We start from the raw sequence: 26,360 nt of genomic DNA, 5'->3' as shown, positions 1-26,360 counted from the left end.
TTTCTCCAGATTAAAAATAAACAATAAAAAAATAAGCATCGTAGACATCGCCGTATCCGAAAACTCCCATACTGTTAGAATATTTTTAAAAAATTATCCCATACAGCAAATGGTGTTGCGGGAAAAAAAAGTCGGAATGAACGATTCACAATTTTTCCATTGCTTCACCTCCCCAAAGAAATAATTAGAGTGATTAAAAAAAAAATATACACCCCAAAATTCTATCCAGAAAATCTACAGATTGTCTTGCTAAAAAATGAGCTCTGTAGACATAACTACAACTTATTGGGGGTCAGAATGTGGCGACTTTTATTTTGTCAGTATTGCAAGACATTATATTTTTTGTCAGTATTATACAAATGTGGTATTGTTGTAACTATATGGAAAACAAAAGACCCTTTGCTGGTCCGTGCCTAGCCCGTGCATGCACCTGAATACACAGAACACATCAGATGCCAAACTTGGATTACTCAGACCCTAAATTCCCTGTAGGGGTCCCTAACTGAAAATAAAAATATTTCTTTATTAGTTATTATTTTAAAATAGATGAACCAAACAAGAGAGGAAACATCGTAAATATATCCGGGACAGGCTGGATTTTGACACCAATTGCGTTTACAGTTGGAGAAATAGGCAAAACAACCCAATTAGACGTGCAAGATATACGGATTACTCAGAATCTGATACATCTGGCACTGAGAGTACAAACAATCAAGACCCTAGAAATAGGGGGGGGGGGGGGATTAAAAGAAAGGTGCGACACAACAGATTCAGAAATCAGAAAAAAACGGGTAATCCCAAAACAGACACATTAGAATGTGCCCAACCACAAGCAAGTGGTACATCTTCCTTTTTGGGTGGTTTTGCATTTTCCAACCTAAATATGGGGACTCAGAATAAGATAGATCAAGTGGCCTCCGTGAGATCCAAAGTACCTCCTGTTGCATCGACCCCCTTGGAAACCACAGCATTGGTACCCACACATGGAAATACAGGTGGCACAAATGCAGTGGCATCACAAAATCAAGGTCCAATTGCGGTTGGACCATCAAACCTGTATGGTACACCACCTATTGCCCCTCTTTTTTTAGGACAGAGCAATGTCCAACAGAGGGACAGAGAAAAGTGGGGATACAATATGAAGTAGCCCAGAGTGGAAATATTGAATCGACCCAGATTATAAACCTTTCATCACAGAATCTCACAGAAACACAAATTACTGTATTAGAGAAAGGTCTTACGTTCACGCCAGTACCGAATTTTGATAAATTCAACTGGATAAAAGATATCAATTTATTTGCATGAAAATTGGCATTGCATAAGCAATTCTCAAGCACAAACATAGAAACTGGTAAACTTATCCAGAAAGAGCAGCAAGCTCTAGATATATTGGAGAGTCTATACTTGGAAAGTGAAGGTGCCAGTGTAGAGATCATTCCCCCATTAACGGACCTCAAACCAAGGTCCAAATGGACTCCCCCCTTCTCACAGTTTCAAAAAATTGACACATTTGTGCAGTTGGTATCCCATGACATAAATAAGGTCAGAATAAACAGGGACTTGAGCCCTGGGAACCTAACCAAGGAAGAACTTGAGTCATTGGATGAGTTAAAAACCAACAAAGACATAATAGTGAAACCAAGTGATAAGGGGGGCAACATAGTCATCCAAAATAGGAAGGACTATGAGAGCATGGTCAACAAACTATTGGGGGATAAAGAAATCTATCATATTTTATTGGAGAATCCAACCAAGAGATATTTGGCAGATCTTAAAAAGATCTTGACAACAGCCAGAGTAAATAATTTAATATCCAAGGATGAGTTGGATTTCTTATACAATAAAAGCCCCACTATTCCTACCTTTTATGCACTACCTAAGGTGCACAAGAGGAAGCACCCAATACCGGGACGCCCGATAGTTTCGGGTAACGACTCCCTAAGCCAACCTGCCAGTGAGTATGTGGATGAAATATTGAGGCCTTTTGTGTCATCTCTCCCTTCGTACATTAAAGACACACCAAGAGCACAAATTTTCAGGAACACAATGATTTCATTTTATCACTATTAAGATTTAATTTAACTCACAATTATTTTCTCTGTAGCGGTACCTTTTATCAACAGATGAAGGGTACCGCTATGGGGACTCCCTGTGCACCGACATTCGCAAATTTATTTTTGGGGTGGTGGGAAGACACTGTAGTCTTTACAGATAACATGGCACCATTCACCAGTCACGTTTTATTTTGGGGACGATTCATCGACGATGTTTTGATTTTCTGGGAGGGGGAGAAGGATGAATTCATCACCTTTGTGGATAGACTCAACCACAACGACATTGGAATGCACTTTACCTCCGAAATTCATCCAAATCAAATATGCTTCCTGGACCTGTTGATCCAGAAGGATGCAGATGGGCAAATCCTTACAGAGATCTTTCGAAAACCTACCTCTACAAACAGTCTCCTGCACTGGACGAGCTGGCACCCAGTGGCATTAAGAAAAGGAATACCAACGGGGCAATATTTGAGAGCCAGAAGGAATTGTGCCACCGAAGAGACTTTTAAGAAAGAGGCAGATGAGCTCTATAATAGATTTAGGAGCAGGGGTTACCCACGCAAATGCCTTAAGAAGGCATTCAATCGTGCTAAAAGCACAAATAGGGATGAATTACTATCTCAGGAATATAAAACCAATCAGAAGAGAGAAGGAAAAGACAAAAGGATCAGATGCATAGGAACTTATGATTGTGGCAACCAACAGGTGATGAAGATTCTTAAGAAACATTGGCAGGTACTTACCAGTGATGAACAACTGCGAGACGTATTACCATCATACCCAGTGTGACGTATAGGAGAGGACCAAATCTGAGGGACAAACTCGTCCATAGCTTCCTACCTGAAAGACAAATGACAAACACCAGCTGGCTGAAATCCAGTATCACTGGATCCTTCCCCTGTGGGAACTGTACCTTTTGCAAATTCCTACCTAAAGTAAAACAATTCAAAAACCCCATGGATGGACGTACTTATGTGATCAGAGAGTTCTTTAATTGCCGAAGCAGTGGCATTATTTACATTGCATCATGCAACTGCCCCAAGTTATATGTGGGTAAAACCACTCAGGAATTGAGGCGTAGAATATCTGGTCACATCAGCACCATCAACACGGGTAAAGATACGTCACTCTACAGGCATATAACATATGTACATGGTGGTAATTTGGAAGTCCTTAAGTTCTGGGGATTGGAGAGAAAAACCCTGGGACCTAGGAGTGGGAATTTGGACATAAAGCTTCTGCAGGAGGAGGCCAGATGGATACACAGATTACAAACTATGAGTCCGGGCGGCCTAAATGAGGGTTTCTCATATACGGCCTTTATCTGACATAGCACAATTTAAGGAAATATACATACTTGATTGCAAACTAAAATAATTTGTGATATAAAAAATTGAAGCAATAAACTAGGAAAAATTGCATCTCAGACCCCAGTTTAATTGAGGAATTATTGCGGCCCGATTATCAAAATACCACCTAATCCATATTAAAAGAGACAGCCGTAGCATCATACGCATGGATGGATATATATGAATTAGAGCAAAAGAGCTCTCTTGGTCATGTATAAAGTATGGTGGACAACTGATATAGGCAGCTCCGAGAATGGGTCCAAATACAGGTCAGATGTCTGTGGAGCCCTTGTGGACATATCCTTAAAAATAGTGGGGACTCCATATGTTATATTGAAAATATAATTAATATTAAAACATTAATCCATTGTGACTGACTGAGTGTTAAACCCCATACTCCAAAAACGCTGCTTGTCCGTCCCCCTCATACAGAATGTAAATTGCAGACTAATTCTGCACCTAATGGTGTATATAGTAAGGTGGCATGCATTAAATATAGTATGTCAGTGAGGGACATGGATGGGTTAAAAGTGTAATTAAGGAGAAGGAGATGGGGTTGGGCGAACAAAAGGTGGCGAGAAGTGACGATCTCACCTAATTCGCTTTGGTGGGTACCGTCCCATTAGTCATCTGACGAAACAACTGTGATGTCAGCAGTGAGTCACAAAGGGGGAGGAGAATAGCGCACAGCATGTGCGTCAGGGAGACATCATGTGCTTTGACTTGAGGACTTTACCGGGTACCGCCCTGGTGGGTACCGCCCCATTAGTCATCTGACGAAACAAATGTGACGTCAGCAGTGAGTCACTGTCATGGTCTTACCTTCTTGCTGTTCTCCTTCGTTTGACATGTGCTGGCGGCCATCTTGGTTTCTGGGTTTCTTGTAGCCTCCCACCCTGCGGCTTCTCCTTCCCACTGGGAGGAGCTGGATGCCTAGCTCATATATATAGGAGGTCTGTAGCTTCAGTTCCTTGCTTGGTCCTCCTGTGTGCACATGCTTCTAAGACTGCTGCTGCTTCTGGTTCCTGATCCTGGCCTCGTCTGACTACCCCGCTGGTTCCTGATCCTGGCTTCGTCTGACTACCCTTCTGGTTCCTGATCCTGGCTTCGTCTGACTACCCTTCTGGTTCCTGACCTCTGGCTTCGCAAGACCCTGCTCCGGTTTAGCCATCCGTTTGGACTTTTGCTTACAGCTTGATTTGCAATAAAGCCTTCTTATTTCCACGTATCTCTTGTTGTACGTCTGGTTCATGGTTCCTTGACATTAGGACCAAGCCATGAATTCTGACGGTACAGGGCCATCCTCGCTACCTACGCTGGTTGCCAGACTTGATCAGCAGGATCACCTGTTGGGTCGGTTCGCTGTGGCGTTGCAAACCCTGCTTGAACGCACGGCTCATTTTGCTTCCGTTGCCGATGGGTCGGTTGTCGCTCCTGGGCCCGCTCTTACTGCCGCTCCGGTTGTTGCGCCAGAGTCTACCCCGACACCTGTTGCTGCGCCTGCGGTGTCTCGGGGTATGACCGGTTCTGCCCCCCTTCCACAGCGCTTTCGGGGAGAGCCAACTCAGTGCCGAGGTTTCCTTAACCAGGTGGGCATTTATTTCGAGTTGCTGCCACATGCCTTTCCTACTGAGAGATCAAAGGTGGGCTTCTTGATCTCGCTGCTCTCGGACAAGGCCTTGGCCTGGGCCAGCCCTTTATGGGAGAACAACAATCCGGTGGTTGCCGAGTTTTCCGGTTTTGTTGCTTCTCTTCGGAAGGTATTCGATGTGCCGGCTCGTGCTGCCTCTGCTGCGAAGCTCCTTATGTCCATCAGACAGGGTTCACGATCCGTAGCTGAATACGCCATTGAGTTTCGTACCCTGGCAGCAGAGGTGGGCTGGAATAATGAGGCTCTGGTCGCTGCTTTCTCTCATGGTCTCTCGGATGCCTTGAAGGATGAGGTTGCAGCTAAGGACCTACCAGTGGAGCTCGAGTCTCTTATTTCTTTCCTGATTTTGATTGACACCAGACTCAGGGAGAGACCTTCCTTTAAGGAGAGCCTGCGGAGGTCTTCTAACAGATTGGCGCCTACGTTTGCTGTCCCACCCGTGCCTCCCTCTCCTCCCACGCCTCCTGGGGATGACTTGTCTGGGGGTGAACCCATGCAGCTGGGGTTTGCTCGCCTGTCCGAGGGGGAGAGGGTACTCCGGAGACGCGAGGGCCGATGCATGTACTGTGGTCTCGGTGGGCATTTTCGGTTGGCATGTCCGAACCGTCCGGGAAACGCTCGCACCTGAGATCCTGTCAGGGGCAGATCTTGGGTGGAGTCTCCTCGTCCCCGGTTTCCCGTGTTGACAAACCACTGATCACTGTTGTCCTCTCCTGGGTCGGGGGCTCGGTGACGACCCAGGCATTTGTGGACTCTGGTGCTGGTGGTTTGTTCATTGATAGTGTGTTCGCTGCCGCCAATTCCATTCCTCTGCAGCCTCGAGGTTCCCCACTGGCTCTTGAGGCGATAGACGGCAGACCCCTTCTGCCGCCACACGTGACTCATGAGACCCTTCCAGTGGGGATAGCCATTGGTGCCGTTCACAGAGAGTCGGTCTGTCTCCAGGTTATTTCGTCTCCACACTACTCGGTGGTCTTGGGGTACCCCTGGCTCCAGAAGCATAATCCGACTTTTGATTGGAGATCGGCCGAGATCCTCTCGTGGTCACCGCAGTGTGGGGCTAGTTGCATCCATGGGCCTGTCAAGTTGCTGTGTACTTCCTCGGACTCTCTGTTGCCTCCTGAATACGAAGAGTACCGGGATGTATTCGATAAGGTGCGCGCGGTTGCCCTACCTCCGCACCGCCCATACGATTGTGCCATAGAGTTACAATCTGGTGCCGTTCCTCCTCGTGGCAAGGTCTATCCACTGTCGGTAGCTGAGAATGAGGCCATGGAGGAGTACGTGAGGGAGGCGCTTTCACGCGGACACATCCGCAAATCCTCGTCCCCGGCAGGGGCTGGATTTTTCTTTGTGAAAAAGAAGGGCGGTGAGTTGAGGCCTTGCATCGATTACAGGGGTCTCAATCGCATCACGATCAAGAACGCTTACCCGATACCCTTGATTTCCGAGCTGTTCGATCGCCTCAAAGGGGCCACGGTCTTTACCAAACTCGACCTGAGGGCGGCATATAACCTGGTAAGGATCAAGGCGGGCGATGAGTGGAAGACCGCGTTTAACACCAGGACCGGTCATTATGAATCCTTGGTTATGCCCTTTGGGTTGTGCAATGCGCCCGCAGTCTTCCAGGAATTCATCAACGATGTTTTCCGTGACCTGTTGCAGCAGTGTGTGGTGGTCTATTTGGATGACATCTTGGTATATTCTGAATCCATGGAGGCCCACATTATGGATGTCAGACGAGTGTTGCAACGGTTACGAGAGAACAGGCTGTTCGGTAAGCTTGAGAAATGCGAATTTCACCGATCCCAGGTAACCTTCTTAGGTTACATCATTTCCGCTGAGGGGTTCTCCATGGATCCTGAGAAGGTTTCGGCTGTCTTACAGTGGCCCCAGCCCAGTGGTCTTCGTGCCCTGCAGCGCTTTTTGGGCTTCGCCAATTATTATCGGAAGTTCATCAGGGACTTTTCCATGCTAGCCAAGCCTCTCACGGATCTGACCAGGAAGGGCAGTAATTTCCAGGTCTGGCCGCTCGAGGCCATCCAAGCTTTTGAGGCTCTAAAGTCCGCCTTTGTGTCGGCTCCGATTCTGTCGCATCCCAACCCTGGGTTGCCCTTTGTCCTCGAGGTGGACGCGTCTGAGACGGGAGTAGGCGCCCTTCTGTCTCAGCGTAGAACACCAGAGGGTCCTCTGCTTCCTTGTGGGTTTTACTCCCGGAAACTGTCTTCCGCGGAGTGCAACTATCAGATTGGTGACAGGGAGTTATTGGCTATCGTGCAGGCCCTTAAAGAATGGAGGCACTTGCTCGAGGGTTCGGTGGTTCCGGTTCTCATCCTGACGGACCACAAGAATCTGACCTACCTTTCTGAGGCCAAGATATTGACACCACGTCAGGCCAGATGGGCTCTGTTCTTGTCACGTTTTAATTACGTGGTCTCCTACCTACCCGGTTCCAAGAACATCAGAGCGGATGCCTTATCACGGCAGTACTCCGAGCTGTCCGGGGAGGAGTCGATTCCGACTTCGGTCATACCTCCGAATCAGATCCTGGCCGCCATTCGCACCAGCCTGACCTCTCCCCTGGGTGAGCAGATTTTGGCGGCACAATCTGGTGCTCCCTCTGGGAGACCCAACGGCAGATGTTTTGTGCCTGAGGAGTTGCGCACTCGGTTGTTGCGAACCTACCATAACTCCAAGGCCGCGGGGCATCCTGGAAAGAATCAGCTGTCCTGGGCTGTTTCACGTCTGTTCTGGTGGCCTTCTCTACGTTCCGACATCGCCGCATATGTAGCGGCATGCTCCGTTTGTGCCCAGAGTAAGTCCCCTCGGCACCTTCCGTTGGGCCTTTTGCAACCCATAGCCACCGGGGAGCGCCCATGGTCACACCTGGGGATGGATTTCATTGTGGACCTCCCTGCATCCCGAGGCCATACGGTCATTCTCATGATTGTGGATCGGTTTTCCAAAATGTGCCACTGTGTTCCTCTCAAGAAGTTACCCTCTGCACAAGAGTTGGCCACGATTTTCGCCAGGGAGGTCTTCCGGTTGCACGGTTTGCCCAAGGAGATTGTGTCGGATCGGGGGAGTCAGTTTGTGTCCAGGTTCTGGCGCGCCTTTTGCTCCCAGTTGGGGATTCATCTCTCTTTCTCCTCGGCCTACCACCCTCAGTCCAATGGGGCCGCAGAACGATCCAATCAGGCCTTGGAGCAATTCCTTTGTTGCTATGTCTCCGATCACCAAGACAATTGGGTTGACCTCCTGCCTTGGGCTGAGTTTGCCAGGAACACGGCGGTGAACTCTTCCTCTGGGACGTCTCCCTTCATGGCCAATTATGGGTTCCAACCTGCCGTGTTACCGGAGGTATTCTCTCCACAGGATATTCCGGCTGTGGAGGATCACCTTTCCGTCCTACGTGCTTCTTGGGTACAGATCCAGAGGTCCCTTGAGGTCTCTGCGCAGCGCCAGAGACTCCAGGCTGATCGCAGACGAGCGCCCGCTCCTTCCTACCAGGTCGGAGACCGTGTATGGTTGTCCACCCGCAACCTCAACCTTCGAGTGCCCACTCCCAAGCTGGCGCCTCGCTTTGTTGGTCCCTTCCGAGTGCTTCGCAGGGTAAACCCGGTAGCCTATGCCCTTGCGCTTCCTCCTGGCATGCGGATCTCCAACGTGTTTCATGTCTCCCTGTTGAAGCCATTGGTGTGTAATCGTTTCACTTCCTCGGTTCCTCGGCCTCGTCCGGTCCAAGTGGGCAATCGTGAGGAGTATGAGGTGAGCAATATCCTGGACTCACGCCTAGTCCGCGGTCGGTTGCAGTTTTTGGTCCATTGGCGTGGTTATGGTCCAGAGGAGCGTTCCTGGGTTCCCTCCGCAGATGTCCATGCTCCTGCCTTGCTCCGAGCCTTCCACGCACGCTTCCCTCAGAAACCGTTCCTTACTCCGCGGAGGAGGGGCCCTTGAGGGGGAGGTACTGTCATGGTCTTACCTTCTTGCTGTTCTCCTTCGTTTGACATGTGCTGGCGGCCATCTTGGTTTCTGGGTTTCTTGTAGCCTCCCACCCTGCGGCTTCTCCTTCCCACTGGGAGGAGCTGGATGCCTAGCTCATATATATAGGAGGTCTGTGGCTTCAGTTCCTTGCTTGGTCCTCCTGTGTGCACATGCTTCTAAGACTGCTGCTGCTTCTGGTTCCTGATCCTGGCCTCGTCTGACTACCCCGCTGGTTCCTGATCCTGGCTTCGTCTGACTACCCTTCTGGTTCCTGATCCTGGCTTCGTCTGACTACCCTTCTGGTTCCTGACCTCTGGCTTCGCAAGACCCTGCTCCGGTTTAGCCATCCGTTTGGACTTTTGCTTACAGCTTGATTTGCAATAAAGCCTTCTTATTTCCACGTATCTCTTGTTGTACGTCTGGTTCATGGTTCCTTGACAGTCACTAAGGGGGAGGAGAACAGTGCACAGGATGTGCGTCAGAGAGACATCATGTGCTTTGACTTGAGGACCTTACCGGGTACTGCCCTGGTGGGTACCGCCCCATTAGTCATCTGACGAAACAAATGTGACGTCAGCAGTGAGTCATCAAGGGGGAGGAGAATAGTGCACAGGATGTGCGTCAGAGAGACATAATGTGCTTTGACTTGAGGACCTTACCGGAGCGCCCACAGTGATTGGCTGTAGGGAAACTTGGGATAGGTGGGCGGGACCTAGAAAGTTATTTAGGAGGGTCGAGACATGCGCGCGGCGTCCACATACCTCACATCCCCTGACAAAGCCACCGAGCGTGGCGAAACATGTCGGGAGGGGTGGTATGACGTCCTGTATTTTAAACAGTGCCTGAAATGTTAGGGACTAGTAATAAAAGAGTACGCTGCAGAGACAGCACCAGACATTGAGGAGTGGAATTGAGCATGCCACATGAGCGGTTTAGCGCGAACAGTGACTTCTATGGATGAAATAGAGCAGTCAGTAGCACAAATGTGTAGAGTGTAGCCTAGAGACAAGTGAATTGAGCAGACTAGTGGCAGCTTCAAAAGTACACACAAACCTAGCAACATTGTTTCACTGTTGTCCAGCCTGAATATAAAGGCCGAACGATAAAAGGATCTTAATAGGAGCGCCCAATCTGCCATCACATTGTATGAATGCACAAACAAAGTAACAGCAGAGGCTTGTAAGTGCAGCTATACCCCATATAAATGAATGGGAGGCACTGCACTCCATAGTGGCTACATGTGACAAAGGCAAATACATTTATACACTCCAATTGTACCCTCCATCAGACACTGATAATTTTAATAGTTTTCTATAGTTGTTTGGTTCATCTATTTTAAAATAATAACTAATAAAGAAATATTTTTATTTTCAGTTAGGGACCCCTACAGGGAATTTAGGGTCTGAATAGACCATAGATGCGTTATTACTAATAATATCCCGAGGGTTCCTAAAAGGGACTTTATTTAATAAACTTGGATTACCACTCGATAGGCCAGCGGTATCTGCAAACAGCAGTATCTGTGAAGACGTCAGGAGAGGTAACAGCGGCCAATACACCCGTGCACAGTGGGACGCCACTGACAGCAATGGTTAATATTGGTTCGCTACTGTAACAAAGCGAACATATATCATGAATGGGACATTTGATATGCAATTATATATTTTCCCATCCTGCACAACAGTGAATACAGGATTTTAAACGGTCATTCGTGGTACACCATGTACTACAAGTATCTGATTTAATTGTCCTATATATTCAAAAGCACACTGGGATATTGTATGAGAGCAATATATTATAGCAACGTACCATTGTCACGGTCCCTCAGGTGACTGATGTCAGGCAATCAAGTAGATTGGCTGAGCGTGGAGGAATCTAACAGCCTCCTTGATTTCTCTTGATTCAGTGTTGATAGGGATGACCACTTCCCTTTTCTCAGCTCTTGCTCAGTGGTCATTACTTCTATGTACTATGCGGTAGATAGCTTCATTGGCTTTGGCTGAGCTGGTGTGAGTTTGTCTCTGGTATTCCTGCTCATCTGTCTCTATAGAAGTTAAGTGTTGCGTTTGTGTTTGTTATATTCCCTGTTGTTTGTATCTGGGCCTGAGACAGAGACTTCCATTCGTCCATCTGGGGAGGAATGAGTTGTCTCTGGTCCTAAGCTTTTCTAGGGCCTTATAGGGATATAAAGGCCTAGGTATACTGCATATGAATATTCCTACCTTCAGGGTCTATTCATATTGATAGATAGTCAGGGCCCGGATTAGGGTTGTCTAGGAGGTGACTTGTTTCTTCCCTAGTTTCTTGGCACAGTTACTGTTCCCCTTCCCTCTTGTGTTCAGTGTGGAGTCCCCCCCCCCCCCCCCGCACTGATCACGACAACCACCTATGTGGCGGTGCTTAATATTGAACTGAGAGACAGCAACGCTCCAGACATTACAAGTTATTTAATTGAAATGATTGATGCTTGAAACCACATACAGACTGTGGAACCATATGAGGGCAGAACTATTTTTAATCCTAAAAATATTTATGTATATGCACAAACAACTGTTGTGGATGGATCCTATGAGTTTTCAAGATTATACTACTTACAAGCCTACACATGAGTCTACCCCTGCCATCAGCTAACATATGTGCAGTTTACATCATATAATGTTTGATGGTATTGTTTGTATGCTTTTATAAGGTAATTTAATTTGATGGTTTGGGAGGGATTGTGTTGTTTTTATTAATTTGTGTGATAAATTATAAATATACTGCTACTACCACCAACTCTCTGTGTGTTCCCAAATATAGTGTGTCTGTTGACACACTAGCCATTATAATAGTTGTAATTGTACTGACCCAGAGAATGAATGAAATGCCAGAAAAACAAAACCCATAAAACTGTGGTGGAATTGTGTTTTTTTTCCCAATTTCACGCCATTTGAATTTTTTTCAGCTTACCACTATATTATATGCAATATAAAATGGTGCCAATAAAAATATAACTTGAAAATGGAAAAATAAAAAGTGATGGTTCCGGGAAGGCAAGGAGTGAAAAATGAAAATGGAAAAATGATAAACCATAAGGAAGTGGTTAATGCTGCAGCTGCCCACCCTGACACGTTTATATATGATATGTAAATATGCTGGGTGGCTGCCTCATCAGCTGACCTCACATTAGACTCAAACTTAACCACTCCTAGGCTTTCTTTCAGCTGGAGATGCTTCCTGCCACTGGGTCCTAATGCCGGCTTCAAGACCCAGTGCAGGCAATCGTGAAGCAGAGAACAGTAAATATCATTGTCCATCACCCATTAGATAAAACAAAAAAGGCGAATTAAGAAAATAAAATTGCCCCCATTGTCCATGGTCAGTGTGCATGGCCATGGGGATGCAGAGGTAACAGTCGCTACCTGGGCCAGTAACCTGAGGGGTCCCAAAGACCCTTGTTCCACATAAAAATACACCAGTATTAAAGAAAGTGTTTGATGGTCAAGTTACACCTCTGGCTGGAAGGAAAAGGTGAGGTCAAGAATTTGGCATAGGTCGGGGGAAGGGGGGTTCAATTTTTGTCTAGGGCAGCACAAAGGCTATGTGCTTTCCTGCCCCTGGCCACAGAGCACTGAGGGAAGGGGGACCCAAGCTTAATTCTTGCATTAGAAGCTGCAGGGACAGTTATAATTTAGCTCAGAAAACAGAGATGTGCCATAATTATAAAGAAGCATACACCTCTTGATAATTAAGAAGCATTTTAAGTCAGCAGAAAGAGATTAAAGGGGGTAATTCATCAAATGAGCTGTGCCAGGAAAATTGAGTATTTTGCCTATTTTGTCAGTTGAGTAGGACTTTGCAACAAATGTATGAAATGTTTGCTCCATGTCTGGCAGTTTACATTAACTAAGTGTTAAAAATATATTTTGTGGGTGGAGCTACATTTTTTAGCCATTTTTTTATTTTGCCAGAACCTTGGTAATAAATATGATTAGGCCTAAGATTGAAAAATCTATAGGTATTTTGTGTGACAAATTTAACAAATGGTGTGTGGTATTTTGTGAATTTGTCACAAAAATATGGTTTCAAACCACACAGGGCACACTCACACAGGGATTTTATTATGTAGGATAGGAAATAAGAGTAACATAGTGGTTCATTGATTTGCCTTTATTCCTTTGCATATGCAGACTTAACAGTTGAATTTTTCATCCAGTTAGGGCTTTTGTAAAGCAGCAAAGAACATATTTAGCACATTAGAGGTGATTTATCAACGATAATGTAAGATAAGAGTAAGAGAAAAGAGGAGCAGATGTCGATAGCAAGCATTAAAGAGGACCTTTTACCTCTCCTGGCATGTCTGTTTTAATAGCTTCATTCATTCCCCATGTAATAGCAATTCTGGGGCATCTATTCTTATGGCTCTATGTTGTGCCATTCCTTTATTATTCCTGCTAGAAGTTATGAATGAATTGCTATTAGCCTTTAGTAAGTATACAGAGGGGAGGTAATCAGTTGGGGGGTGTACCTGCACAGTCTGAAAATGCCAGCACTGATTGGATAGAGCCAGTATGTGCAGGCACACACCCACCCAACTGGTTACCTCCCCGCTGTACCCTTACTGCAGACTGCCAGCAATTCATTTATAACTTCTAGTAACATAGTAACATAGTACATAAGGCCGAAAAAAGACATTTGTCCATCCAGTTCGACCTGTCATCCTGCAAGTTGATCCAGAGGAAGGCAAAAAACCCCTGTGAGGTAGAAGCCAATTTTCCTCACTTTAGGGGAATAAAAATTCCTTCCCGACTCCAATCAGGCAATCAGAATAACTCCCTGGATCAACGACCCCTCTCTAGTAGCTATAGCCTGTAATATTATTACACTCCAGAAATACGTCTAGGCCCCTCTTGAATTCCTTTATTGTACTCACCATCACCACCTCCTCAGGCAGAGAGTTCCATAGTCTCACTGCTCTTACCGTAAAGAATCCTCTTCTATGTTTGTGTACAAACCTTCTTTCCTCCAGACGCATAGGATGTCCCCTCGTCACAGTCACCGTCCTGGGAATAAATAGATGACGGGATAGATCTCTGTACTGACCCCTGATATATTTATACATATTAATTAGATCTCCTCTCAGTCGTCTTTTTTCTAAAGTGAATAACCCTAATTTTGACAATCTTTCAGGGTACTGTAGTTGCCCCATTCCAGTTATTACTTTAGTTGCCCTCCTCTGGACCCTCTCCAGCTCTGCTATGTCTGCTTTGTTCACTGGAGCCCAGAACTGTACACAGTACTCCATGTGTGGTCTGACTAGCGATTTGTAAAGTGGTAGGACTATGTTCTCATCACGGGCATCTATGCCCCTTTTGATGCAACCCATTATCTTATTTGCCTTGGCAGCAGCTGCCTGACACTGTTTTTTGCAGCTTAGTTTGCTGTTTATTAAAATTCCTAGATCTTTTTCCATGTCAGTGTTACCGAGTATTTTACCATTTAATAAGTACGGGTGACTTGCATTATTCCTTCCCATGTGCATAACTTTACATTTGTCAGTGTTAAACCTCATCTGCCACTTATCTGCCCAAGCCTCCAATCTATCCAGATCACTCTGTAGTAGTATACTGTCCTCTTCAGTGTTAATTACTTTACACAGTTTAGTGTCATCTGCAAAAATTGATATTTTACTATGCAAGCCTTCTACAAGATCATTAATAAATATATTGAAGAGAATAGGGCCCAATACTGACCCCTGAGGTACTCCACTAGTGACAGTGACCCAATCTGAGTATTTACCATTAATAACCACCCTCTGTTTTCTATCACTGAGCAAGTTACTTACCCACTTACAGACGTTTTCTCCCAGTCCGAGCATTCTCATTTTATATACTAACCTTTTATGTGGTACAGTGTCAAATGCTTTGGAGAAGTCAAGATATACGACATCCATTGATTCGCCGCTGTCAAGTCTAGAACTTACCTCCTCATAGAAACTGATTAAATTTGTTTGACATGATCGATCCCTCACGAAGCCATGCTGATATGGCGTTATTTGCTTATTTCCGTTAAGATGCTCTAACATAGCATCTCTCAGAAAACCTTCAAACAGTTTACCCACAACAGATGTTAAACTTACCGGCCTATAGTTTCCAGGCTCTGTTTTTGGACCCTTTTTGAATATTGGCACCACATTTGCCATGCGCCAATCCTGTGGGACATTCCCTGTCAATATAGAATCTGCAAATATCAGAAATAAGGGTCTGGCTATGACATTACTTAATTCCCTTACGATACGAGGGTGTATGCCATCCGGTCCTGGCGATTTGTCTATTTTAATCTTTTTAAGTCGCTGATGTACTTCTTCCTGGGTCAGACAGGACACTTTTAATGGGGAATTTATTTCAACATTCGGCATGTCATCTGACAGTTTATTTTCCTCAGTGAATACATTGGAGAAAAAAATATTAAACAGCTTTGCTTTCTCCTCGTCGCTCTCTGCGACTCCCCCCTCATTACTCTTTAACGGGCCGACACCTTCAGATTTATACTTTTTAACATTTATATAATTGAAGAACATTTTAGGGTTAGTTTTACTCTCTTTGGCAATTAATCTCTCAGTCTCTAGTTTGGCCGCTTTTATTTGTTTTTTACATGTTCTATTTTTTTCCTTATAGTTTTTCAATGCTTCCGTGCTACCCTCCTGTTTTAGTGTTTTATATGCTTTCTTTTTGTCATTTATTGCTTTCTTTACAGTTCTGTTTATCCACATTGGTTTCTTTTTGTTCCTTAACCTTTTATTCCCATACGGTATGTACCTCTCACAATGAGATTTTAGGATGCTTTTAAAGATATCCCATTTTGTGGCTGTATTTTTATTTGTGAGGACTTTATCCCAGTTAGTTAGGCCTATGGCCTCTCTTAGTTGGCTAAATTTAGCTTTTTTGAAGTTTGGTATTTTTATTCCTCCCTGTACAAACGCTCTCTTGAATGATAATTGGAAGGTTATTACTTTGTGGTCACTATTTCCCAGGTGTCCCCCGACCTGCACGTCTGTTGTTCTGTCAGGCCTATTGGTTAATACTAAGTCCAGTATGGCCATCCCTCTAGTCGGGTCCTGAACCAGTTGGGAGAGGTAATTGTCTTTGGTTATTGCCAAGAACCTGTTTCCTTTATGAGATACACAAGTTTCAGTTTCCCAGTCTATATCTGGGTAGTTGAAGTCCCCCATAATAACCACCTCATTATGATTTGCCGCCTCGTCTATCTCGTTTAGTAGTAGATTTTCTGTGGACTCTGGTATATTAGGTGGTTTATAGTAAACTCCTATTAGTAATTTATTATTGTTTTTATCGCCATGTATGGACTTTACATAAAGGCAGACCCCTCCCCCTCTCCGGTTTTGACGATCCTTTCTAAACAGGCTGTAACCCTGTACATTAACTGCCCAGTCATAGCTATCATCCAGCCATGTCTCAGTTATTCCCACTATGTCATAGTCCTCCTCACACATCACTAATTCCAGTTCACTAGTTTTATTAGTCAGGCTTCTGGCATTAGTATACATACATTTGAGAGGTTTATGTATCTTTTTTACTCTACACCTTTCCTTCTGAACTGTTCTAGTCCTTCCTTCCATTCCTCCCCCAGTCTCACTACCTTGCCCCCGGTCTCTATCTGCACTATCTTCCCATTCTATAACATAATTACCCTCCCCCCCAGTCCCTAGTTTAAACACTCCTCCAACCTTCTAGCCATCTTCTTCCCCAACACAGCTGCCCCTTCCCCATTGAGGTGCAGCCCGTCCCTACGATAGAGCCTGTAGCCGATAGAGAAGTCGGCCCAGTTCTCCAGGAACCCAAACCCCTCCTTCCTACACCAGTTTTTGAGCCACTTGTTAATTTCCCTAATCTCCCGCTGCCTCTCTTGTGTGGCCCGTGGTACAGGTAGTATTTCGGAAAATACTACCTTTGAGTTCCTTGCCCTCAGCTTTTGACCTAAATCCCTGAAATCATTTTTAAGGACTCTCCACCTACCCCTAACTTTGTCATTGGTTCCGATATGGACCATGACCGCTGGATCTTCTCCAGCCCCTCCCAGTAATCTGTCAACCCGATCCGCGATGTGTCGAACTCTAGCGCCAGGAAGACAGCACACTGTTCGGCGATCACGGTCTTTGTGACAGATTTCCCTATCTGTTCCCCTAGTAGAAATAATAAAGGAATAGCACAACATAAAGCCATAAGAATAGAGGCTCCAGAATTGTTATCACATGGGAATGCATGAACCAGGCATGTCAGGAGTGGTGAAAGGGCCTCTTTAACATTTCATTTCACATTTCATAAACAGGCTCCAAAAATAAGACCTGAAATGTCGGTGTTAGCTATAAGCATCCAAGTCAAATGATATAAATCATACGGGAGCTAATTATCAAGATTCAATTATATTGATACTAGATCTCCAGGTGACTTAACATCATTATAGGAATATCCAGGCACTCAGTAGGTACATTTCACTGGTAAAATACTGTACCTGTATTACTGAAGTGCAAATTAGCTCTCTTTACAAGAAGAGAAGAAAACTAAGCCTCTGATGCCACCAGATGAAAGATAGCTATCTTATAAGTCAATGCTTGACTTTTTAAATGATTTATTATGTTGCATTCTGTCATGATAGTTTAGTACATTTGCAAAAAACAGACATAAAACAGCATGCATATAAAGCTAATTAAATGAGTTTCCAGACTGCTAATATTGATGAACTGTTCTAGAGATAGGTCAACAATGTCTGATAAGCGAGGTCAGACAACCCATCGATCAGCCGTTTCCTGCAGCCTCCATCTCTAGAATGAGCTCTTGAAGGGAACAGGAAACACAGCTCTGTTCAAAGTGTAGTGGCCGTGCTGGGTTACTACAGCTCATTTTCCTCTGTAAATGGGAGCTGAGCGACAGTAACCCGGCATTGAAAAGAACAGAAAGCACAGCTGTATTCACTGATCAGATATTGATAACTTATCCTGAGGATAGGTTATTAAACTTAGGACCTGGAAAACCCCTTTAAATTCATTCACAACTTAATAAGTTTATGATTACATACAGTACATTATTTTGTATTCGACTTTCTGACTGTGATACCCAAAGTTTAATGAGTATTTCAAATCGTAAAATAATAATAATAATAATAATAGAAATTGTGACCAACATTTTCTTAGAGAATGTATGTTCTTTCATTGTTTTCATGAGTATCCTCTGAGCTTTTTTGCTTTATTTCTGTACCCCAATAAACATATAGGGGGTTAATGTGTGTGAGATTGGGAAGTTAGATTTTGAGCACCAACAGGGACAGAGATGGTATGAACGGTGATAATTAGTGCAGAACATGTTGGTGCTATGTAAGTAATGGGAAATAAATCATTTTGTTCCATATTTGTCACTTTACTGTAAGTTTCAGATGTAATATTAGCCATATTAGCAATGTCCAGGTGAGGTGTAAATACCGGTCTACAGACAAATGGGACAGAATCCTGTATACTGTATGTGTATAGTGTTAAACCCCTTGATCCCCTGTTAACCTTGTTCCAGTCTAAACTGCAAAGCCAACAAGTGAGAAGCAAGAAAACAGGAAGTGCAAGCCTGTGGTCAACATGAAAACTGGCCATTAGTGTGAATTTAGTGGGGGGTTTTTCATGTGAGTGGTAACAAAAACACTAAATGAAATTAAATGTTTATAATAAGAAGCTGATTCTCTAGGGAAAGTGCTATTATTAGTATGCATCATTAACTATTAGCAGTAGTGATCATTAATAATATGTCACTAACGTATCACTTCTATCTTTTCTACAGGCATTATGACAAACTTTCAGAATGTGCAGAAAAAACAGCAAGAAGTGGAAACTGCTTTTGGCCAAACAACTTGGCAGAAAGATTCATCATTGGAATTCACACCAAATTTTTTTCAAACTGTACTTCAGACACAGTTATATGGGAAGATCCACCAGATGATATTCTCGCAGCTCTTATTTTAATCCCTGTCTTCTTGACAGCATCAATGATCAGTGTGGTGGTTTGGTGCAGTAAAAGAGGTGATATTTTTGGATAAATGAATTCCCTTGGGTTTGCGATATGCTGTGACTGGCAAAGTAGTAAAGGGAAAAACAGCCATTTGAAGATCATAAACCACTAATCAAGTGTATAAAATATTTAATATGTCCCTGAAGAATTGCATCTGCGCTATTCAGAAATATGCAGGGTACAACAATGATCGATGAATGTAGTGATAATGTTTATTCTGTTCTACGTTGTACTATATTTTTCCCTCTGGAGCGACTTCCTTCTCTTTAAAGCAGTACGTCACTATCCATCTTCTACAGCTGGATTTTCAGGGGTGTGCCTGTTGCTCTAAATTATTTTAAATTCCTTTGCAGCAAGATCAGTTTCAACAAGGGACTATAAAGACTGGATAACAGAACAACAGATGTTAATATTAAACATTGCCCTATCATAGACTATTATAACAGGATGCGTATTGCGTGTTTCTTTGTAAGATGCTAACAAATGGTGTAAAACAGACAAAGGCTTGTTTTAAAAATGGGCTGTTTGTTTAAGTTTTCCATTGCTGACGACATTGGTAAATTGAAAGCTACTTTGTACTTCAACTATAAATCTGCAAATACACCAATCAGTCATAACCTTAAAACCACCCGCTTAATGTTGCATAGGTCTCCTTCTTGCCGGCAAAAGAACTCTGACCAGTTGAGGTATGGACTCTTTAGTCCTGGAAACCAAAGCATAAAAAGGAAAACAAAAGTGTCTGCCCAGGTGTATTTGGCATTTATTTTTGGGTAGGAGTGATGTGCACCCATAATGTTTTCCATGGGACTGATACAAGTATTTATATTGTATATAGGCTTTCTGGTAGACATAGGGCATTGTAGATAAAATATATGTCTTTCAAATAGTGAATGCTGTGTTCATATTATTTTTGGATTTCCATTCCAATTTGACAGCAAGAATAGCAATAGCAAAATATCAGAACTGAATCCTGACATAATGTATTTTAATCTAGAGGGATCCATCAGGATTCACTGTGATTAAACTGAAAGCTGATCCATCATACAGATCTAATCTACCTTACCTTTCCTCTTGGCTGGGCATGTAACAAAATGAACCGTGTTCAAAAGAACATGATTTTGTGATATTGTCCTAAATGTGTCTATGTCCAGCCACCCATTGGTTGTATTGTGGATTTGATAGTATGTCACAACATTGTGTTGAATTGTTTTCATGAGAAGCCTTTAACAAAATGTGTGCTAAGGTAAGAGTGGAGTAGACACATCTGTAGTTGTCATGGTTATATCAAAGCTGTCATTATGCTATTTGAACCCTTTAGTTTAATGTTTGGATATATTGGGTATTTGCAAATTATATTCATGAAAACAGGAGCACAAATAATTGTACGAGACAACATTTGTATGTAAAGCACAGTCATTATTCGCTTTAATGTACAAATCTTTCTAGGAAACCAATTTCAATTCTCTTTGTAAAAACCATTTTGCATCTGATCCTATCTATATGATTACTAAAGATGTTTTTTTGTCATAACTGCTTCTAGGCTAATGTAGATGTAACATAACACTCAGAAATCCAATAATATAATTCTATGAATATTTATTAAAGGGTTTATAGGTCATCGATATGAGATAGTTTGGTGTTCAACTTCTGGAACCCCTGTGAGCACTTAAGCCTCTTCCAAGGACATGTGACATTGTGTTCAATAGTCACATGGCAAAGGCAGAGCTCAGCTCCATTCAAGTGAATGGGGATGCACTGTAATACCAAGCACAGCTGCTATAGAATGTATGGTGCTGTGCTTGGTAAAGTGTGAGGAGGCCATGGCACCCCTGCTTCCTAAAACAGCTGACCGCTGGGGCTACCAGAATTCAAGCCAGTTAATCTCATGTTGATGAGCTATTATCAGGATAGGTCTTCAATATATTAACTACAGAGAACCCCTTTAAGTGCCTGCACTTGAGGCTTACAGTGAGTGTCAGAAGTAATACTTTTTCCAAGATTTTATCCACTTATGTAACCATTTTATTTTATTGGTTCAATAAATAATATGAATCAACTTTTCAAATAGTCTTGATTAAACATTTAGCTCCTTTACAAACCTACAGTATATGTCTCGATGGTGACAGGTTACAAATAAATCCTGTGTAGTCGTATCATATAGTCAAATTCCCTACTATATGCATCCTGTTACTGTATGTTAGTAAGAAGCAGAGAACAGAAGATTAACCCACGAGTCCAGGAGAAGACTACACAGGATTTGTTTGCAGTATGGACCATACTACACCATGGAGTCAGCATAGGAGATGTAGACACAAAACAGCAACTAAAGTTGTTTGCTATTTTGTTGCAAATGTACTGGAGCACTGAAGAAAATTGAATGTAAAGGTGTACATATTTCTTAACACATTTTTGACTGGAGCTCCAACTGTACAATGATTTTCTGAAAGCTTCAAATATTATTTATTGAACCTAGTAATACACAGTCCAGTTCAGTCAATTACTATTCCAACCTGATAAATTGTGATGACTGATGTGCAAACCTGTCACCATCGAGACACATACTGTAGGTTTGTAAAGGAGCTAAATGTTTAATCAAGACTATTTGAAAAGTTGCTTCATATTATTTATTATGGTAGAAGCAATTATGGTAGGTATGACTGGATTTCAATACCTTAATGCATCTTTACCACATGGCATCACTCACATGTGATTATTTTATAAAACATTTTATAATGAGGTTAATCTTTGCCATTAAATGCTGTTAATAAATATTGCCTGTTAAGTCTCTTCTCTATGAATGTGAAAAGTCTACAGCTCGTTTTTTTTATCATTTCTAAATGTGATACACGTATGTACACTATTGTAAGTTCTTTTTTATTTCCATTTTAAAGTTAAATAAAATAAACTAAGCCTACATGCTAGGTAATTTATGTTTGATTTTCTTTTGTAAGCCAGAGCTATTTTACATTCAGTCTCTTTCAGGTATTTCAAATGGTTTAACAGCAGCTTTGTTATTTCCAGAAAGGGCTTTTAGCTCAGTAATCTATTGAAACCAGGGTTTTCAGAAGTAAAGTACAGTAATTATTTTCAGTTCATGGAAATGACGTGTAGGGATCACAGCAGTTGCATTTGAGACTGGGCCAGTGGCGTGCCTAGGGTGTTTGTCACCCGGGGCAGGTCCTTTCTCTGACACCCTTGCCCTCATTGTACAACCTTCACAGAAGTTTTGTCCAGATATGTGCCCCCTCACGGTAGTCATGCCCATATTGTGCCCCCTCACTGTAGTTATGCCCATATTGTGCCCCCTCTCAGTAGTTATGTCCACACTGTGCTCCGACAGTATTTATGCCCTAACTGTACAACTTTCACAGTGGTTATGCCCCCATTGTGCCGCCCTCACAGTAGTTATGCCCTCTCTGTGTCCATTTCACAATAGTAATGCCTTATTTGCGCCCCCTTCACAGTTGTAATGCCCTCTTTGTGCCTCCCTCACAGTAGTTATGCCCTCTCTGAGCCCCTTTCGCAGTAGTAATGTCCTATTCGTGCCCCCTTCACAGTTGCAATGCCCTCTCTGTGCCACTTCAGAGTAGTTATGCCCTCACTGTGCTCCCATAACAGTAATAATGCCCTCTGTGCCCCTTTACATCAGAAATTCCCATTGTGCCCCATTCACAGTAACAATGCCCACTCAGTGTTCCATAACAGTTGTGCCCACACCCGTTACAGGAAAAATGCTCTCTGTGCCCCCTCCATAGTAATAATGCCCATTGTGCCCCCTTAATAGAAGTAATGCCCTCTGTGCCCCTTTGTAGTAGTATTTCCCTCTGTGCCCCCTTTGAAGTAGTAATGCCCTCTGTGTCAGGGGCATACATAGAAATCATTGGGCCCCATAGCAAGAATCTGAATTGGACCCCCTAACCCCGCCCACTAAAAACCCCTGGCACATCCCATCTTCTGCTCTGGCCCCTCCCCTGCCCTAACACACACAAATTTGCCAATAAGTAAGTGTCCCCCATTCTCTGCTGGGATGGTGGGATCCCCACAAATCTAATATTTATCCCCTATCTTGTGGATAGGGGATAACTTCAAACAATCAGAATATCCCTTTAAAGCAGGAATGTCCAACCTGCGGCCCTCCATTTGCAACTACAAGGCAGGGCATGCAAGATTTTTGCAAGTTAGTTTTGCACCAGCTGGACGTCCGAAGTTTGGACATCACTATGACTTAACCACTTTATGAATGCCCATTGACTATAAACGTCCTTGGGCTGGTCGTTTATCTCTGATTGGATGCTCTGGAACGTCCATTCAGAGATCGCATCTGCACGCTAATCGTGCAGCTGCAGAACGGGGTGTCTGCTGTCAGTAAGGGCAGCCTAGAGAGAAGGCAGGGACAATTCCTGGGGGTCCTTCTAGATCAGGGATGCTCAACCTGCAGCCCTCCAGCTGTTGTAAAACTACAACTCCCATCATTCCCTGACAGCCTACAGCTATCATGCTACAGATGGGCATTGTGGAAGTTGTAGCTTTACAACAGCTAGAGGGCCGCAGGTTGAGTATCCCTGTTGTAGATTACTGTATACAGAGCGCTCAACGAGATCAGGAAGCGCTATTCCGGTTTCTGTCCCGGCCCGCTGGTAATGTGATCGCTGGTCCGGGGAGAGTGCAGGAGCTGTCGGGTCTTCCATAGACCTTGATCTGCCCTGCACTGAGGCTGTACAGCATTGTATTCTTCTGTACAGCCTCTCTGGGGGGTGTATTTCCACTGTAACTGGAGCTGGAGCTACTATGTCAGCCCCTGTTACAGGAGAAATCAATAGTAAAATAAATAAATACATGAAGTTATATGTCCCCCAGAGGTCTTGTATGACCTTATGGGGGACACAAAGAGTAAAATAAAAAATGTAAAACAATAAAAAAAATAAGTGTTTTGAAAAAGAAAATAAAAAAAGTTGCACATAAAAAAAATTCCCCCAATCCATTATTTATAAAATGTAAAAAAATAGAAGAAAAAAAAAAAAATAGACACACAGTGGATATAAAAAGTCTACACACCCCTGTTAAAATGTCAGGTTTCTGTGATGTAAAAAAATGTGATCTATAAACTGTATAGTTCAATTGAAAAACAAACTGAAGTCTTTTAGTTAGAGGGAAGAAAAAATATAAAAATAAAATAATATGGTTGCATAAGTGTGAACACCCTTAAACTAATACTTTGTTGAAGCACCTTTTGATTTTATTACAGCACTCAGTCTTTTTGGGTATGAGTCTATCAACATGGCACATTTTGACTTGGCAAGATTTGCCCACTCTTCTTTGCAAAAACACTAGGGCATCTCCTGTGCACAGCCCTCTTCAGCCCACCCCACAGATTTACAATCGGATTCAGGTCTGGGCTCTGACTGGGCCATTCCAAAACTTTAATCTTCTTCTGGTGAAGCCATTCCTTTGTTGATTTGGATCTATGCTTTGGGTCATTGTCATGCTGAAAATGAAGTTCCTCTTCATGTTCAGCTTTCTAGCAGAAGCCTGAAGGTTTTTTGCAAATATTGACTGGTACTTGGAACTGTTCATAATTCCCTCTAGCTTAACTAAGGCCCCAGTTCCAGCTGAAGAAAAACAGCCCCAAATCACGATGCTGCCACCACCATGCTTCACTGTGGGTATGGTGTTCTTTCGGTGATGTGCAGTGTTGTTTTTGCACCAAACATATCTTTTGGAATTATGGCCAAAAAGCTCAACCTTGGTTTAATCAGACCATAACACCTTTTCCCACATGCTTTTGGGAGACTTCAGATGTGTTTTTGCAAAATGTAACCTTGAATGTTTTTCTTCGTAAGAAAAGGATTTCGTCTTGCCACTCTACCCCATAGCCCAGACATATGAAGAATATGGGAGATTTTTGTCACGTCTACCACACAGCCAGTACTTGCCAGATATTCCTGCAGCTCCTTTAATGTTGCTGTAGGCCTATTGGTAGCCTCACACACCAGTTTTCTTCTTGTCTTTTCATTCATTTTGGAGGGACGTCCAGTTCTTAGTAATGTCACTGTTGTGCTATATTTTCCACCTGATGATGACTGTCTTCACTGTGCTCCATGGCATATCTAATGCCTTGGAAATTCTTTAGTACCCTTCTCCTATTTAACATGATTTTAAATGTGATTGCTTAATTCTGAACACAGCTACATCCCCAGTTATAAGAGGGTGTGCACAATTATGCAACCACGTTATTATTTTTTTTATTTTGTTTTCTTCCCTCCACCTAAAATATTTCAGTTTGTTTTTCAATTGAGTTGTACAGTTTATAGGTCACATTAAATGTGAAAAAAGTTCTGAAACGATTTATCTTTGTCTCCTTTTTTTACATCACAGAAACCTAACAATTTAACAGGGGTGTGTAGACTTTTTATATCCACTGTAATGACCAGCTCTATAATAATATCATATGATCTACCCCATCAGGTGAACGCCATGAAAAAATAAATAAACATTGCGCCAAAAGATTTTTTTTGTGAGCTCACTTTGTTAAACCCTATTGTAAGTGCCATGATTTTTTTTCTCTCTATGAGAAATAGGTGCTGAATTCAAGTGCCTATAGTGCTTTATCCGTACTCTCGTACACCGCTGATATTACAGTGTTCTATTGGAGTAAGGATTTCACTGGGGCTGCAGTGAGTGATGTACAGCACACATCACTGCTCCTGTACGTCATGTGTATTTCCGATCACTGCCGCCTGCTCAAATCATTATGTTCATCATCAGCTCAGCTCACCTCTGGTGGCGTTGAGAAGTCAGGGGAAATCCAGGCCTTGTACATTTTTATCTGAGTCAACCTGTCAGCATTGCCAGTGGACAAGCGAATACACTTATCTGTTATAATGCCACACGCAGCACTAAATACACTCTCAGACAAAACGCTGGCGGCAGGGCAGCCAGCACCTCCAAGGCATAGAGCGCAAGTTCGTGCAACATGTCCAGCTTGGACACCTAGTATTTGTAAGGCACTGAGGGATCACTTAGGACGCTGACACAGTCTGCTATGTATTTCTTCACCATCTTCCAAAACTTTTCCCTCCTTGTACCACTAGGCCGTGCTTTTCAAGGGATGTTGCCAAGTTCAGACAAAGACTTTGCGTCTATTTGTCCTTGCTACAGTGGTGAAGTTGCAGTCTGATCATATTGCTTTTATTCTTGCAATTTCTTTGAATTTATATTATGTCGGACAGACATTGACAGGCTCTTCAAAGGAAATGGGCAGTGGCCAAAA

The 26,360-nt window shown here is 43.3% G+C and overlaps 1 protein-coding gene across 1 annotated transcript in view; it reads left to right on the top strand.

Annotated features, from left to right (window-relative positions):
- Window positions 1–22,011, top strand: part of RAMP3 (receptor activity modifying protein 3) — a 472,608-nt gene extending 450,597 nt beyond the window's left edge. The window contains exon 3 of the mRNA XM_044294044.1: window positions 18,863–22,011. Coding sequence (XP_044149979.1) covers window positions 18,863–19,118 — 256 coding nt within the window. The 3' untranslated portion in view covers window positions 19,119–22,011. The remainder of the gene's footprint in view (window positions 1–18,862) is intronic.
- Window positions 22,012–26,360: the final 4,349 nt, after the last annotated feature.

The sequence above is a fragment of the Bufo gargarizans genome, chromosome 5 (assembly GCF_014858855.1).
Source record: "Bufo gargarizans isolate SCDJY-AF-19 chromosome 5, ASM1485885v1, whole genome shotgun sequence".
Classification (NCBI taxonomy): domain Eukaryota; kingdom Metazoa; phylum Chordata; class Amphibia; order Anura; family Bufonidae; genus Bufo; species Bufo gargarizans.
This window is presented reverse-complemented; position numbering and strand designations above follow the sequence as displayed.